Source organism: Pantherophis guttatus, chromosome 1 (assembly GCF_059756535.1).
Source record: "Pantherophis guttatus breed Tessera chromosome 1, ASM5975653v1, whole genome shotgun sequence".
NCBI lineage: Eukaryota > Metazoa > Chordata > Lepidosauria > Squamata > Colubridae > Pantherophis > Pantherophis guttatus.
Genome location: NC_142063.1, coordinates 197,530,512 through 197,546,234, shown reverse-complemented (window position 1 = coordinate 197,546,234; position 15,723 = coordinate 197,530,512). Strand labels below are relative to the sequence as shown.

Below are 15,723 nucleotides of genomic sequence, written 5' to 3'. Positions count from 1 at the left end.
CGCCTCTCCTTATTCCGTGATCAGTGGGCGGCCTCCATTAGGGATTCCTGGGTGCTTAACACCATTTCCCTTGGTTTGGCTTTAGAGTTTTCCTCCCCTCCTCCTTCCCGTTTTCTTCCTTGCCCCGTTCCCAGGGATCCAGCCAGGGTAGAGATTCTTTCAGCGGCCATAGACCACCTATTGCAGATTTCGGCCATTGAGACAGTGCCTTCTTCGGAACAGGGCCACGGGTTTTATTCCCGTCTTTTTGTTGTCCAAAAATCCTCTGGTGGTTGGCGTCCCATTTTGGACTTAAAGGCATTGAACCGGCACATTAAATACCGCCGGTTCAAGATGCATTCCTTATCTTCTATTCTTGAGTTAATTCGCCCCTCCGATTTTCTTTCCTCGATCGACCTCACAGAGGCTTACCTACATGTCCCTATCTTACCTTCTCATCGCCGTTTTCTCCGTTTTTCCTTCAGGGGTTTACATTTCCAGTATAAGGCCCTTCCCTTCGGGCTGTCTTCGGCCCCTAGGGTATTTACTAAAGTTATGGCTGCATTAATTGGTTTCATCAGAGCTCACCCGGTTCGCCTTCAATTTTATTTAGATGACATATTAGTTATGTCTCCGTCCCTGGAGGCGGCTCAACTAGATTTGTCCTTTGTTTTGTCTTCCCTTCAATCTCATGGGTTTTCTATTAATTGGTCCAAGAGCCATCTGTTCCCCTCCACTTCTATCCTTCACTTAGGGGCTTCCATTAATACCATCTCCTCGATCGTTTGTCTTTCTCCTGAGCGCCAGTCCAATATCCGCTCCTTGGTGCATCAATGCCTTGCGGCTGACTCGGCTAAGGTTCTGGTTCTTTCCCGCCTCCTGGGAATGATGGTTTCCACCTTCGGTATTACTCCATGGTCCCGTTTGCATAGCAGGGAGCTCCAATGGCTCCTGCTTCCCTTTCAGCGGGCGAACCAAGAGTCTTCTTCTCGGCTTATCCGGATTCCGCAGCCTGTTCTCCATTCTCTTCGGTGGTGGATTTCACCGGCTTTGACTAAGGGTTCCTGTTTTAGGGAACCTCAGAGGCTTCAGCTCACTACGGATGCGAGCCTCTCTGGCTGGGGAGCTCACCTGCAACATCATATGGTTCAGGGACGGTGGACTGCTCAGGAATCTCTTCTTAGTATTAACTTCTTGGAATTACGAGCCATCAGGCTCGCTCTGTTGCGGTTTCGGGACTTAGTGGCCGGTAGGCATGTTTTGGTCCTAACCGATAATACCACGGCTAAGGCCCATGTAAATAAGTTGGGAGGCACTAGGTCCCGTTCTTTGATGGACGAGGCTCTATCGTTGGGTTTATGGGCCGAGGAACACCTGGCTTCCATCCGGGCTGATTATATTTCCGGCTCCGACAATGTCCAGGCCGATTCTCTCAGCCGCGTGCGGGTGGACCAAGGAGAGTGGTCTATATCTCAGGAGCTTTTCCAGGACATCGTCTCGAGATTTGGCTGTCCGGTGGTAGATTTATTCGCCTCTGGTACCAACCACCGTCTTCCCCGTTATTTTACCAGGTTTCTGGATCTTCGGGCGGAAGCCACGGACGCCCTTCGCAGCCCATGGCCCTCGGGACTTTTATATGCCTTCCCTCCCCTCCCATTGATTCCCCGGGTTCTGCGGAAGTTACTCGAAGAACGGGCGCAGCTACTTCTGGTGGCCCCCTTCTGGCACATGCGCCCTTGGTTCGCGGACTTGATGGGTCTTTCTGTGGCTCCTCCTTGGCAGATCCCTGTCTCCAAGGTCGTCTTGTCTCAGGGCTCGCTCATTCATCCAAACCCGGGATGGCTTCGCTTAACCGTCTGGCGGTTGAGCGGCTCCTCCTAACGGAGGCCAAGATTCCGTCAGAAATTGTAGCTACGATCCAAGCGGCTCGCAGACCGTCGACCATCCGAATTTATGAAGCCACTTGGCGTTCGTTTGTTTTGTGGTGTTCATCGGTTCCTGTTTTGCCCACTTCGGCTTCTATTATCCATGTATTGAGGTTTCTCCAATCAGGTCTTCGCAAGGGACTTCGGCCCAATACACTACGTCGACAGGTGGCAGCCCTGGCCTCCGTCTTGTCCTGCGGTTCGAAGGATTCCATCTCTCGTCATCCTGTCATCACTACCTTCCTTCGGGGAGCGACAAATCTGCGTCCCCCGACCGTGCATCGGTATCCAACATGGAACTTGAATAAGGTCTTGAAAGCTCTTATGTATCCTCCCTTCGAGCCACTTCGGTCAGTCTCTCTGCGTTTCCTTTCGCTGAAAGTGGCCTTTCTGGTGGCTATCACTTCTTCCCGCAGAATTTCGGAGCTGGCAGCTTTATCTGTGAGAGCGGACCTTTGTACCTTCCATACCAATAGGGTGGTGCTCCGGCTGGACCCATCCTTTGTACCGAAAGTAAACTCCACCTTTCACAGAGCACAGGAGATCGTGCTTCCAGATTTTTGCCCTCATCCTTCCCACCAGCTGGAGAGGGCTTGGCACACACTGGACGTTCGCCGGGCGTTGAAGATTTATATCGCTCGGACTGCCCCTCACAGGAAGACGGAAGCTCTGTTTGTTGCCTTTCACCCGGCCTCCCTGGGTCAACGTGTTTCAAGTGTAACTGTAGGCCGTTGGATTAGGGCCGCAATTGCCTTGGCTTACCACCAGTCTGCTTCTCCTCTTCCGCGTCCCATCACTGCTCATTCGATGAGGAGCGCCGCAACATCTGCTGCCTGGGCGACTCAGGCTTCCCTTGAAGAAGTGTGCAGAGCTGCCACATGGACGTCTATCAGTCCCTTCGTGAGACATTACAAAGTAGATTCCTTTGCCTCCTCTGATGCTGCTTTCGGCAGGAGAGTTCTGCAGTCGGTCCATATTGCTTGAGGTTTCAAGATCGGTGTCTTCCCTCCCTGGTGACATCTGGCTTTGGTATGTCCCCATCCTGACTGACGTTTTTTCCCCTTGTTGGAGAATGGACGTTGGTCTTACCTGATACGTCTTTTCTCAACATGGGAAAAAACGTCAGTCAGTCCCACCCTTGGTTTCTTCCGGTGGTGGTGGGGGGGTGATATTAATTATTTATCGTTTCAGGAGGACACGGAGCACGAGTCCGTCGCTTCGCCTCGACGAAGAACTGGGGCAGCCTCGAAGGGGCGGAGCTTTGACTTTGGAAGGTGCTCGGTCATTGGGCTAGACGAGACGTATACCCATCCTGACTGACGTTTTTTCCCATGTTGAGAAAAGACGTATCAGGTAAGACCAACGTCCATTCTAGCAAGAAAAGTTGTAAAACGGGGCAAAGCTCAATAAATTTCTCACTGAACAACATAAATTCAGAGCTCAATTGTGGTCATAAATTGAGCATTACCTGTATTCTTCAATTAAGATATAATTCCTTGATTTAATCCACATGAATGAGTGGGACATACTGTGGTTACTTCACTCTACTACGTATGTACATTTATCCTGCTTCAGTGAGCCTTGGGAATTAGAACTGTTCATAACCATATTTAACTTCGCATTATCCTTCTGCATTAAAAGGGAAATTTGATGAAACTGAACTGGGCTTTTCATTCCCACCCAAAATCTCTTTGTCACGAACATTCACAAACACCTCACCCTACCACCCACAGAAGTTCCATTTTAATTAGAAATGTGCAAAGCAGTAGGGCTAGTTTTACAAATCCTTGTTGGTCAGGTTGGGTGCCTGCAATGTTGAACCAATTCTCATTATAGTTTAAATAGTGAGCCATTGCCATACAAATAAAGACTTGCATGTTGGCATTTTCCAAAGTATGTTGATAGAATATCTTTAGCTTGTTATGTTGGGTTTTATTACAGAAGAGTACTTTGGTGATCTCTCAGTTATTGCTAATTGAAGGAAATGGAATGGGTGAATTTATTTGGGCAGCTCATGATTATTCAGTGCATATATTAGGGTTTCTAATTTAATAGGAGGGAACAGAAGCAAAATATAATCCAAAAATGAGAAACTTTCAAGGGAGGTTTAGATCTAAATCCATTTTACATAACATGAAGATTAAATGTATTAGCGTAGATCCAAATCTATATCTTCAAGATCATGGCTACTCTCTAGTGGAAACTTCTACTCCGAGGAGATTTTTGTAAAGTTTCTCCTGACATGTTCTTATATGACATTTAGGAAAGTTCCCTTATTTTTCAGACATGAATAAAGAAGTAAGTGAAAACTACTTCGTCCCCTTCCTATTTGGGGAGCAGAATAGATACAAGAAGATATAGTGATTATATTATTTGCTATATTTTCAGAATTTAAAATATGTTGGGGGTAGCATTCAAAAGCTATGATACTTCAGATTATCTAACTATAGTTTGGCTTTGCAATAGAAAAAATCAAAAGAGGTAAGCAAAACTAAATAAATACAAATAATATTGTATTATCTCTAATACTTACAATATACATGTGCAAAATAAAGGGGGAAATTGAAAAAAAGCTAGCATTTTTTAATTTCATTAAGAAACAAAATATGTATTTTTTTTTTTTGTACTTGTTCATGAAAAGTCCAACTATTCCCCAGAAGAAAGGATTTTCTCAGCTAATATGGAAAGCTCATCCCCCAGGGAAGCTTCCTTAGTGCTAGAACTAATGCTTTGTTCAACCCCAAGTAAAGACTCTTTATTTCTCAAAGGATTTTAAACCTGCATAATAGCTGAGATTATCCAATGAAATTATTGGCTGTATTGTTTCTGTGGAATTTTCATTTTGTTGCACTCTTCTGCTTTTTGTGGGGGATGTTTGTTGTTCGTTTCTCTTCAGTCCTCAATGCATTTCCAGATTTGTTTGTACTTCTTTTTATCACTTTACTATTTATCTTAAAATAAAGATTGGAATACAGGTGCTTTAATTGTAATACAATTCATATTTTCCCTATAAGAAACATAGCACTTTTAATTATAAATTTTAGAATGAATAATTTTTAAAATTGTCAGTGTTGATATGTTTCATCATATACATATTATTTTTATGACATAAGAGTTATGATGTTCGAAATAAATTTCACATATCCTCATCTAACTCATATAACAACCCTCTTGTAAAATAGGCCAATCTAATATGGAGATAATATCAAAGGATATGGGGAATGGTTGGGACAAAATTTGATAGAATAGAATAACAGAGTTTGAAGGGACCTTGGAGGTCTTCTAGTCCAACCCCCTGTAGGAAACCCTACACCTGGTTATCCAACATCTTCTTTAAAACTTCCAGTGTTGGAGCATTCACAATTTCTGGAGGCAAGTTGTTCCACTGATTAATTGTTCTAACTGTCAGGAAATTTCTCCTTAATTCTAAATTGCTTCTCTCCTTGATTAGTTACACCCATTGCTTCTTGTCCTACGTTCAGGTGCTTTGGAGAGTAACTTGATTCCCTCTTCTTTGTGGCAGCCCCTGAGAAATTGGAACACTGCTATCATGTCTCCCCTAGTCCTTCTTTTCATTAAACTAGACATACCCAGTTCCTGCAACCGTTCTTTATATGTTTTAGCCTCCAGTCCCCTAATCATCTTTATTGCTCTTCTCTGCATATGTGAAAGTAAATAAGTTTGTATTACAGTTTAGCTTAGATGTTCATGAATGATACTAATAAGATCCTTTAAAATACTTTTTGCTGTTTATAACAGGAAACTTTGATAAACATGTGGAGTTAGAAAATACGGTAGCACAATTCCTTGGTGTTGAATCAGCTCTGGCATTTGGTATGGGGTTTGCTACAAATTCTATGAATATTCCAGCATTAGTAGGGAAGGTAAGTGAACATCCTTCCAAATATGTTTGTTTTGATCGTTGCCCAGGAAATTTAAGTACTGTACAGTGGAAAGCTATTTCATTTCTTTTAGAACGCAAGGCAAGCTGTGGTACTTCTCCACATATTTTGCATTAAACTTAGTTGATTTAATAATTAAGTTTTGCTTCTGACACTGCTATATTGAAGGAGCACATATTAGGATAACCACTAAGAACTTTTTCTCCTACTTACATATTGCTGAACTAAATACAATTATACAACAGCAGACTAATTTCATTTGGGCAGTGTTTAAGAGAGGGTTTCTGGTATTTAACATAAATGAAACCATTGGTGCATTATAAGAATTTTAATTATACATATAGAATAGTTTTGTCAAACTGTTTATTTGCTTTCATGGAGAATCTATATGATACAGGAATCAGGCTATTAGAAAATATTCATTCAGAAGCATCCACACAATTCTATGATTTCATCAGAATGGCTAAGCAAGGATTATAACACTGAAACATTCACGTTGTCATTCATTCCCCACCTGTTGATGCCTCTGTTTTTGTCTTGTCCATGAAAACAAGAGTTACATTTGCTGAGTCTTCTTTCTTATCTCTATCCAAAACAATAAAGACTAATTTCTGTTGATAAATAGTACATTCTCAGTACTCCATGACTGCAAATCAGGAGGTTTTTTTAGTCTTATGCTGTTGTTGTTTTACTAATCCTCTGCAAGAACAATCCATCATTCTTAATGCCTTGACAAATTCCAAATGTAGGGATATAGCCAAAAAAGGAAAAATGAGTTTTAATAAGTATTGATCATGGTAAAGATACTTGATACATTTCAGACCAAAATATGACTATACAGTAGTAGAAGAAATCTGAAATATTAATGAAGGTTCTAATTCCTAAATTAGTACTAATTAATGCAGATTTCATCTATTTTCTTCAATTTCTTTTATGAGCATAGGATTTTGATTTTGAAGCTTCAGTTCTTCTCAGACCTGTAACAAATACAGATAGCCCTCGACTTAGAACAGTTCATTTAGTATCTGTTGAAAGTTACAACGGCACTGAAAAAAAGTGACTTATGACCATTTTCACGCTTCTAACCGTTGCAGCATCCCTGTGGTCATGTGATCAAAATGCAGATGGACCAAAAAACTCATATTATTAACATAGTTGGATAGCAACTTTAATTTAAATGGGGGAAAAAAATCTGGCCTCTCTACTATTAACTCTTTTTCAGGTACCAAATTAAATCACTCCTTCATATTTACCAATTTTACCAAAGCAATGTCTAAAATAGTAAATATTACAATACTATGTCAAAATGTGTCATTAGTTAAACTACATGCCATCTGAAAAACCTTGGCTTCCAGGGGAGGAATGAGGGAATTGAAGATGTCTCCATGAAAATGGAGCTGATGACTGCCATGAAGAATGAAGAGCTGATGAGTAGACCAGTTCTTCAGAACCTCTCTGGACAAAGAGAGGTTGGGAGATAACCTACCTGTGTCTCAGACAGCCACTCTTAGAACAAGTCTATAAGCTTATATCTTACTGGCTTGAATGCTGGGAGATGACAGCAATAGCCATCATGTTGGCAACCCCATGACCTGTGCCTACATTTGCTAATCTCACTTGCTAATCTTTTTTGGAAATTGCTCATTAACTACTTTTGGAGACTTTCAGAATGACAAGTTTGAAGACATTGAGTGAGTTTGCCTTCTATCCTGAACAAAAGACAATTTTAATCATAAGAGTTTAAAGACTCTGAAATAAGTAGCCAAAAGCTAAAGAAGATTTTCTTCTTAAAAAGTTATAAACGGGCTAAGGATCCTGATAAATTTGAAATATTGAAACTTTTAAAATAGGATTTTGGAATTAATTATAAAGAACTAACAGCTTCTCATGGGAAATCCATAGATCTGTTTTGGTTTTTGAAAGACACAATAGAGATAAGTAATTTCATGATTTAAAAACTAGACACTAGAGGGGACTAAAGATTTTTGGGACCGTAAGAATACAAGCCTATAAAATGCTGAATGAGTATTTTGAAGAACAAAATCAGAAATTAGAAGCCACAATATGAACAATGTCAATAATAATGTCTGCTTCTATGCACAGAATATGTCAAAAATATGTTATTGAAGAAATGACAGATCTAGAACAAATTTGATCTGACAAGACAAAGACTGGATTTATAACTGACAGGTGAAGAGAATATCTTGCAAAAGGATGTTTCACTAGATCTATAAAGAAATTGGCTAATGTTTTAACATTCAAAAGGGAAATACAAATGATAAACCTAGAGAGTGATCTAGACAATTTTTTCCTATTGGATTTTCAAAGGAGATTTGTTAAAGCCTTGAAGAACACCGTGTGATGAGACAAATAAGAAATTAAAAGAACTCAAATCCTAGGACAATATTTGCATCAACTAAAGATTATTATAAGTAAAAGGAAGGAATATTTTATTATTTTAATCAAGGTTGAAACAAGAGATGTCATTGCTTCTGGCAATCCTTATGGATTTTTTGCTGACATACATTAGGACTGAAAAGATGTCTTACGTATTTGTCTATAAACAAGGGATAGGGTGAAGAAACAATTGTTTGCAATGGGTGAAGAGTCACTAAATTTTTGTATAGTGATGAAAGTTAGAAATCACTTTTTTATATATTTCTTTTCTCTTTCTTTATTCTTTTCTTTCTTTTTTCCCTTTGCCCTTATATTTCTTACTCTTTCTTTCTATTCTTTTTAAGTTTACTTTGCATTAGATTTTATTAATAATCAAAATTCTGAATAAAATTATACACGCACATATACCGTATTTTTCAGAGTATAAAACACACCTCTTTCCCCCCTAAAAGAGGGTGAAAATTTAGGTGCGTCTTATACACCGAATGAAGCCCCGCCTACCCACTGGCCCCCACCCTTTGGCCTCTGCCTCGCAGCAGGTACCTCCTTGCAAGCAAACAGCAAGAAAAAACAGCTCCTTTCAGCTTCAGCACAGCTTAATTAGCACAAGTTGATTGGATTGGCCTCCCAACTCAGCTGATTTGCTCTCAGCTGTTTTGGGCAGGGCTCTGCTGCTTGCTGCAAAGAGGTAAATTGCTGGAGCAGATTTTTTTTTCCTTGTGCTAATCAAACTATGCTGAAAATGAAAATGAAAGTAAAGCAGGCTGTTTGCTGTTTGCTGCAACGAGGCAAAATTGTGCAGAGGCAGAGGGAGATTTCTTTTTCTTCTTTTCCTCACCAAAAAAGGTAGGTCCGTCTTATACTCTGGTGCGTCTTATACTCCGAAAAATACGGTATGTGTTAGCTATAAATATTAGTCTGTATTGATTTTATTATAATGTTTTAAGGTGTGGTTTCTTTTAATTCATTTTTGAGAGAGAGAGAGAAAGAGGCATCTGCAATGTATTTTTCTTACGTTCCTTATGTTTGTATTTACTATTTTTGATAGCTGGTGATAATTACAGCAAGGTTAAATAAGGCAAACAATATTCTTGTTGGCTTGCTTGCTTAATTCATTGTAATATATTAGTTAGATGTTGATTGTAATTCTTTGCTATGTATTTCCACAGGGTTGTCTAATTTTAAGTGATGAGTTGAACCATACTTCACTTGTTCTTGGTGCAAGGCTGTCAGGTGCTACTATTAGAGTCTTTAAACACAACAGTGAGTATCAATGAGGCAGCTTTAACTAACTGATTTTAAAAAATGAAATTCATATCCGTAACTGTTTTCCTTTGGAAATAATGTGTTCACACTTTTAACATGCAAGAAAACCCTTTTTGATTTTCATGGAAAGAGGCTTCAAGTTACCACAATGAAATTTGATTCTTGTTTGTATCATACACTACATTTGTATAAGACTAATTGATCTTGTCTGTATTGCAGATTTTTTTTTATTCTCATGTTGATAGAGAAAAGATACAAAAGACTAACCTTAGAGATGTCTCTAAAATTTGAGAGAGGGATCCTTTCCTGTCATCATTTCATGGGAGCCTCCAAATGCTAATTAATTTCATGTTTATTGTCCTTAGTCTTTCCTTAAAGAAATTTAAAATACACCAACAGTTAAGAAGGAAAAAGTTAATATAGAAAAAAAAGGCTTGAGGCTAAAATTTCTGTAGCATTAGATTATGATTTAACTCTGGAATCAAATTAGGCCACTATGTTCAAGATCTGAACAAATGCTAGAGATATGATTTCAGATACAGCTGTTACTTTTAACCATTTTTCCCACCTATTATCTTATCAGAGGTCCGCACAGTGTCTGATAAGCCTAACTATAAATTTGGTAAATATTGAACTAAAACCAAAAACTCCTTCCTAGTTCAACAGAAACCACTTCACTGGATGGAAAATTGATTAAACAATTGCCTTTGTAAAATCTTAGTGAAGGTTTTGTGTATTTTCACCCTTAAGATGCTGGTTAGTTTCTAGTCAAGAAAGGTTTATATCACAATCCATTTTCGTTTAAATGCTTATGTCAGCTGTTCGCTGAGGAACCAATCCTCCAACATCCAGACCAGTGGTGAAATCCAAATTTTTTTACTACTGGTTCTGTGGGCGTGGCTTGGTGGGCATGGTGTGGCTTGGTGGGCATGTCAGGGGAAGGATACTGCAAAATCTCCATTCCCACCCCACTCCAGGGGAAGGATACTGCAAAATCCCCATTCCCTCCCCACTCCTGAGGGAAGGATATTGCAAAAACTCCATTCCCTCCCCACTCTGAGGCCAGCCAGAGGTGGTATTTGCCGTTGCTCCAAACTACCCAAAATTTCCATTACCGGTTCTCCGAACTGCTCAAAATTTCTGCTACCAGTTCTCCAGGACCTGTCAGAACCTGCTGGATTTCACCCCTGATCAGGACTCAGAACAGCAATTCATAATCCAAGCGGATGCCAGCGATGTGGCCGTAGCAGCAGTACTCATGCAAAAAGACCCACAGGGACAGCTCCTGTGCCTATGTGTCAAAAAAGCTAACTGACACAGAAAGAAGGTGGGCCATCTGGGAGAAAGAAGCGTATGCAGTCCATTGGCCCCTTCTCTCCTGGAGGCACTTTCTAGAGGGGGGAAAAGTGCCCTTCAAGGTCTGGACTGATCACAAAAACCTCAAAGCCCTAAAGACCCCTAGGAAATTGTCTCCTAAACAAATCCGCTGGGCACAATACTTCAGACGGTTCAAATTCAAACTGAAGTACATCCCAGCAGGAAAGAATCTATTAGCAGATGCCCTATCGAGAAAGCCCCAATTCGGTAGCCGCAGGGAGGAAGTCATCTATGCCATCCTTCACAATCAGCTGCACAAGTCATTACCAGGGGTCAAACCAGACAACAAACAGACCCCAGCCGGGACAAACTCACAGCAGCCCTGAAGGCAGCGCTCCCAGCCAACCCATGGTTCATAGACAACCATGTCTATGGTGAACATGTTGGCATTAATCATAATTAGAACTGAACATTCAATTGTAAATCTGAAGATTCAAGTGAGCAATGTTTTCACCGATATATAGTGGCCGCGGAATACGTATTTTTATTATTCTGCAATATTATTTTTGTGACTTCTATGACATTGATCAGTACTGTATTGCCGAACTGCAATAAACTAATTTAGGGATGCTACTTAAATTAAGCGACAAATAGTTCTGATGATAATTCATGAACTCAACCCTTCAAAATGAGAAATATTGAAACAATAGACAGAATATTTTTCTAAACTGTTTGTTTCAACCAAAAACAACACAAGTCACAGCAAAACCAATCAAACATGAGTAATCAAATATTGTAGTCTTATGACCAGAACATTTAAAATAGAATTAATTTTCCTCTTTGCCTTGATTTTACAAATGGGATCAGTTTAAAACTACTGAGGATGATAATTGAAAACCCATTATTGACTTTTTTTGGGGGGGGGTATGAAAATATATATATGGTTTTGATAATTAGAATAAAAATGGTAGATTACAGGAAAATATAAACACTGCTGTAACCATAAAATAACCAGTTTGATCTAGTTGTTAAATCACAGATTAGAAAGCAGGAGACCATGAGTTCAAGTGCCCCTTTAATCATGAAAGTCAACTGGGTGACATTGGGCCAGTCACTTTCTCTCAGTTCAACTCACCTCACAAGGTAGTTGTTGTGGGGAAAATAGGAGAAGGAAGGAGTAGTAGGTAGGTTAGCCAGCTTCAGTTATTGAAGAAGTGACTTCCAATTTTCTTTTACACTTGTTATAAATATAGATATAATTTAACTTTTTATTTTTTTATTTTGTTTATTTGCATTCTGCCTTTATTATTTTTACAAATAAGGCAGGAAATAAATAAATAAATAAATAAATAAATAAATAAATAAATAAATAAATAAATAAATAATAGTTAAATTATATCTATACTTATAACAACTGTAAAAGAAATGTGGAAGTCATTTATAAATTTTTTTATTTATTTTGATTTCCTGCAGTTTTGGCTTTGGGCTTTCATTCGTTTTTCCTCTTTATTCATTCTAGGTATTAGTTCTTGTCATATATTTTTTTTTAATCTAAAGCAGTTTTTAAAAAAAAGAAGAAAGGAAATCAGTGGTTTTGCAATGTTAAGGATGACAGGAAAAATCTTGCATACAGAGAATTCTCTTTAAGCTGAATGGTAATTATTAACAATAGAAATTTTGAAAAGTTGGTCTTGGTTGCTTTGCCCTGAATACATAAAGAGAAATAGCTTGACATCTCTTGAGTGTGAATGGTGAAAATATGAGTGCTTAAAGATAATTTTTCACCTGATCTAACTTCTTCCCAACTTGCTTAAATGTATTGCTTGGTACACCATCCGATAATTAAAACGGGTTTTAACAAGTAAAACTGTAAAGTTCTCACTTCTTACAACTGTGTTGATGTAAAACAATTTTGTAACCAGAATTCATCTGAAGTATGTACATAGATAACTATGTAGATATATATTTTTATGCATAAACGACAACTGTGCCCCTTAGGTTCTGTTAAAAAGAAATCAGTAGAAGTTAAGTGTTTGAGTATTTTAAGTCCCAGTGTTTTCACCAAACGCTCACATTGGTCCTCCACTGCTGGGATGAGGTGACAGCCTACTTGTCCAGTTAGGATCAGAAGGAAAGCCAGGAGTTTAGTCTGATAGGAATTGAACTTTGCATACAAATGGGAGGGAACAGGCTGGTGCATGGTCTCTTAGGGCTCTAGCTTTGCAGCTTTCAAAGCAGGATTTTTTTTAAAAAAAAATGTTGGCATATGCTCCTACACATTGCAAAGAGACTTTTTCAAAAACTGTTCATGGCCTTAGTATCAATCAGGCTTTTTCTGGTAGTGGAGATGAGGAATGTGTAAGATAGGAATGGTACTTTTGATGTCATCAAACATCAAAACTAAATTGCTGGCATAGATTCTGAGATGCTTTTGACCTTTTCCTGTATCAGAGTAATGGTGTGTAGATTCAGTGAATGGAACTCCGTTAGTTTTTAAAAGCAAATGGAATGCAAATTAAAATTTGTTATTGCATTATTTAGTTTCTTTGTCCCTCCAAGCTCCAACAGTTTTATATTTTGAAATATTTCAATTTCTAATCAATAACTTGATATTATACACTAATTTGAAGGATCTTGCCTTATATCAGGAAACTTAATAGATTATATGACTGAGCACGGATAAGATATAAATAACTCTAAAGCATATCACATTAATATATCTGTCAAGTTTAATGGACTGTTTTTTCCTAAAAGAGATGGTAAAAACATTGTTATTTGAATTTCACTAGATTCAGTCCATATACTAAAGTTACAATATATTCAGTCCATATACTAAAGTTACTAAAGTTTCATACAGAAGTTTGGTTTGTTTTTCTAAGCATCTCACACTTGTTTTAAATTTGTTATAAAATAGATTTGCAGTTTGTAGAAATTTTATATATAATTTGATACAATATTTCACATTATCTTGTATTTTTAAAATTAGATATGCAGAGCTTAGAAAAGCTTTTGAAGGATGCAGTAATACAGGGACAACCTCGAAGCCGAAGAGCATGGAAAAAAATTCTTATTCTAGTGGAGGGCATTTATAGGTATGTAAAATATATAATTTTAACTGACTATGCAAATTCTAGAAAATCCATATAAAATACTCCAATATTTTGAATACGTTAAGCACAGTAACCAAAAAGCCATAAATGATGCCCTTCAAACTGGATTTTTCTTAATTTATTTCTTCTACTGCTTATATATAGTTTTTAACTTCTATATGTATTTGTATTTATTATGGCTGTTCACCGCCCTGAGTCCTTCGGGAGTAGGGCAGTATACAAATATGAAAAATAAATAAATAAAAAATAAATAAATATGATTCTGTTTTAGAATTTTTATTTGCTTTGGGAAAATACTTGAATAGGGAACAGTTGACATGATATTGGCATTATAATGGATCAATTCATACAGTTTCATGCATTAGATGTACTCAGTTCTCATTAACTTTCTTCTTCTTCTAGCATGGAAGGCTCTATTGTACGCTTGCCAGAAGTTATTTCCTTAAAGAGAAAATATAAAGCCTATGTCTACTTGGACGAAGCCCACAGCATAGGTGCTGTTGGTCCTACAGGAAGAGGAGTTGTGGAATACTTTGGAATGGATCCTAATGATATTGATGTATTGATGGGAACATTCACGAAAAGTTTTGGAGCAGCTGGAGGTTATATAGCTGGCAGAAAGGTAACAGCAGCAAGCATTGGCATTCAACAATAGCCAAACCATTATGGATGTAACAATAAGTGGCTCCTAAAAAAATTGATATCACAAATTGTGGATTGAGACAGGAAACAACGGTAATCTGAACTTGATTTTCAAATTTTGCAAGGTTTCCCTCTCAGCTGGGATGGGTTTGCAGCAGGGGTGGGTTCTACTTATTTTTACTACCGGTTTGTAGCGGGGCCGCATGCTCTTATGCGCAGAAGCTTCTGCACATGTGCTGAAGTGTTTTGATGACAGTGGGGTCATTGGCCGGAGCCTCCCTCCGGTTTTACTACCAGTTCTATAGAACTGGTGTGAACCGGGGGCAACCCACCACTGGTTTGCAGCCTTCAGCTTCATTTTGAAACTCTCCGAGCATCTTGAGATTGCACTCCTAAAAGCTGACAGCAAAATGGCCAATTTTGGGTAGCTCAGTTTTGCCAATTTAAGGAAATTGCAGGTAGTCTTTACTTAACTGCATGAATTGGGACTGGAATTTCTATCAGTGTTAAAAATGTAAGATGTCACATGACTACATCACTTAGGGATGAAAATTCTGCCACTTCTGGTTGTTGTTGTTAAGCAAATCATCAAGAGTTGTTAACTGAGGAAATCACGTGGTCACCACTTGCAATCCCTAGACAGCTTCGCCATTGATTTTGTTTGCAGAAAACTGGCAAAGAAGGTCACAAATTCAATCACATGATCATGAGATGCTGCAACACAATTGCGAGATGGGTTCCAAGCATCCTAATCATGATGTTATGACAGTGGGGGTAACTAACATAAGTCCTCGGACTACTAAATACTAGTTCAGCAGTTTTCAGTTCAAAAGATCACTGAAGGAATCGTCATTAAGCAAGCACTATCAGTAAAGGTCAAAGCAAATGTAATTCTCTGTGAAGCTTCATGCATCCATTTTCATCTTTAAATGAGAAAAAGAGTCATTTTTCTCTAGAAAATTGTCTGAAATGATCTTGCTCTTCTGGTCAAAGCTTTTTGGGGGCTAGGTATGGACTCTGAGCTTTTTTGGGGGGTAGGTGTGGACTATGGAGGATAGTCCAAAGCAAAAAATAATCCTGATTCATAGCCTTTAATATCTTACTGCTCTGACTCTAAAGATCTTTATCTGGGCCAACATAGATTCCATCCCAAGTAATATGCTGTGAAGCATAATCAGCACTCCC

General features: G+C 38.6%; 1 protein-coding gene across 3 annotated transcripts in view; it reads left to right on the top strand.

Annotated features, from left to right (window-relative positions):
* SPTLC3 (serine palmitoyltransferase long chain base subunit 3) overlaps nt 1–15,723 on the top strand; it is a 118,662-nt gene that overhangs the window by 65,281 nt on the left and 37,658 nt on the right. For all 3 annotated transcript variants that reach the window (XM_034432385.3, XM_034432384.3, XM_087882293.1), the window contains exons 5-8: nt 5,664–5,788; nt 9,373–9,466; nt 13,773–13,878; nt 14,299–14,518. In XM_034432385.3, the coding sequence (XP_034288276.2) occupies nt 5,664–5,788; nt 9,373–9,466; nt 13,773–13,878; nt 14,299–14,518 (545 nt within the window). The remainder of the gene's footprint in view (nt 1–5,663; nt 5,789–9,372; nt 9,467–13,772; nt 13,879–14,298; nt 14,519–15,723) is intronic.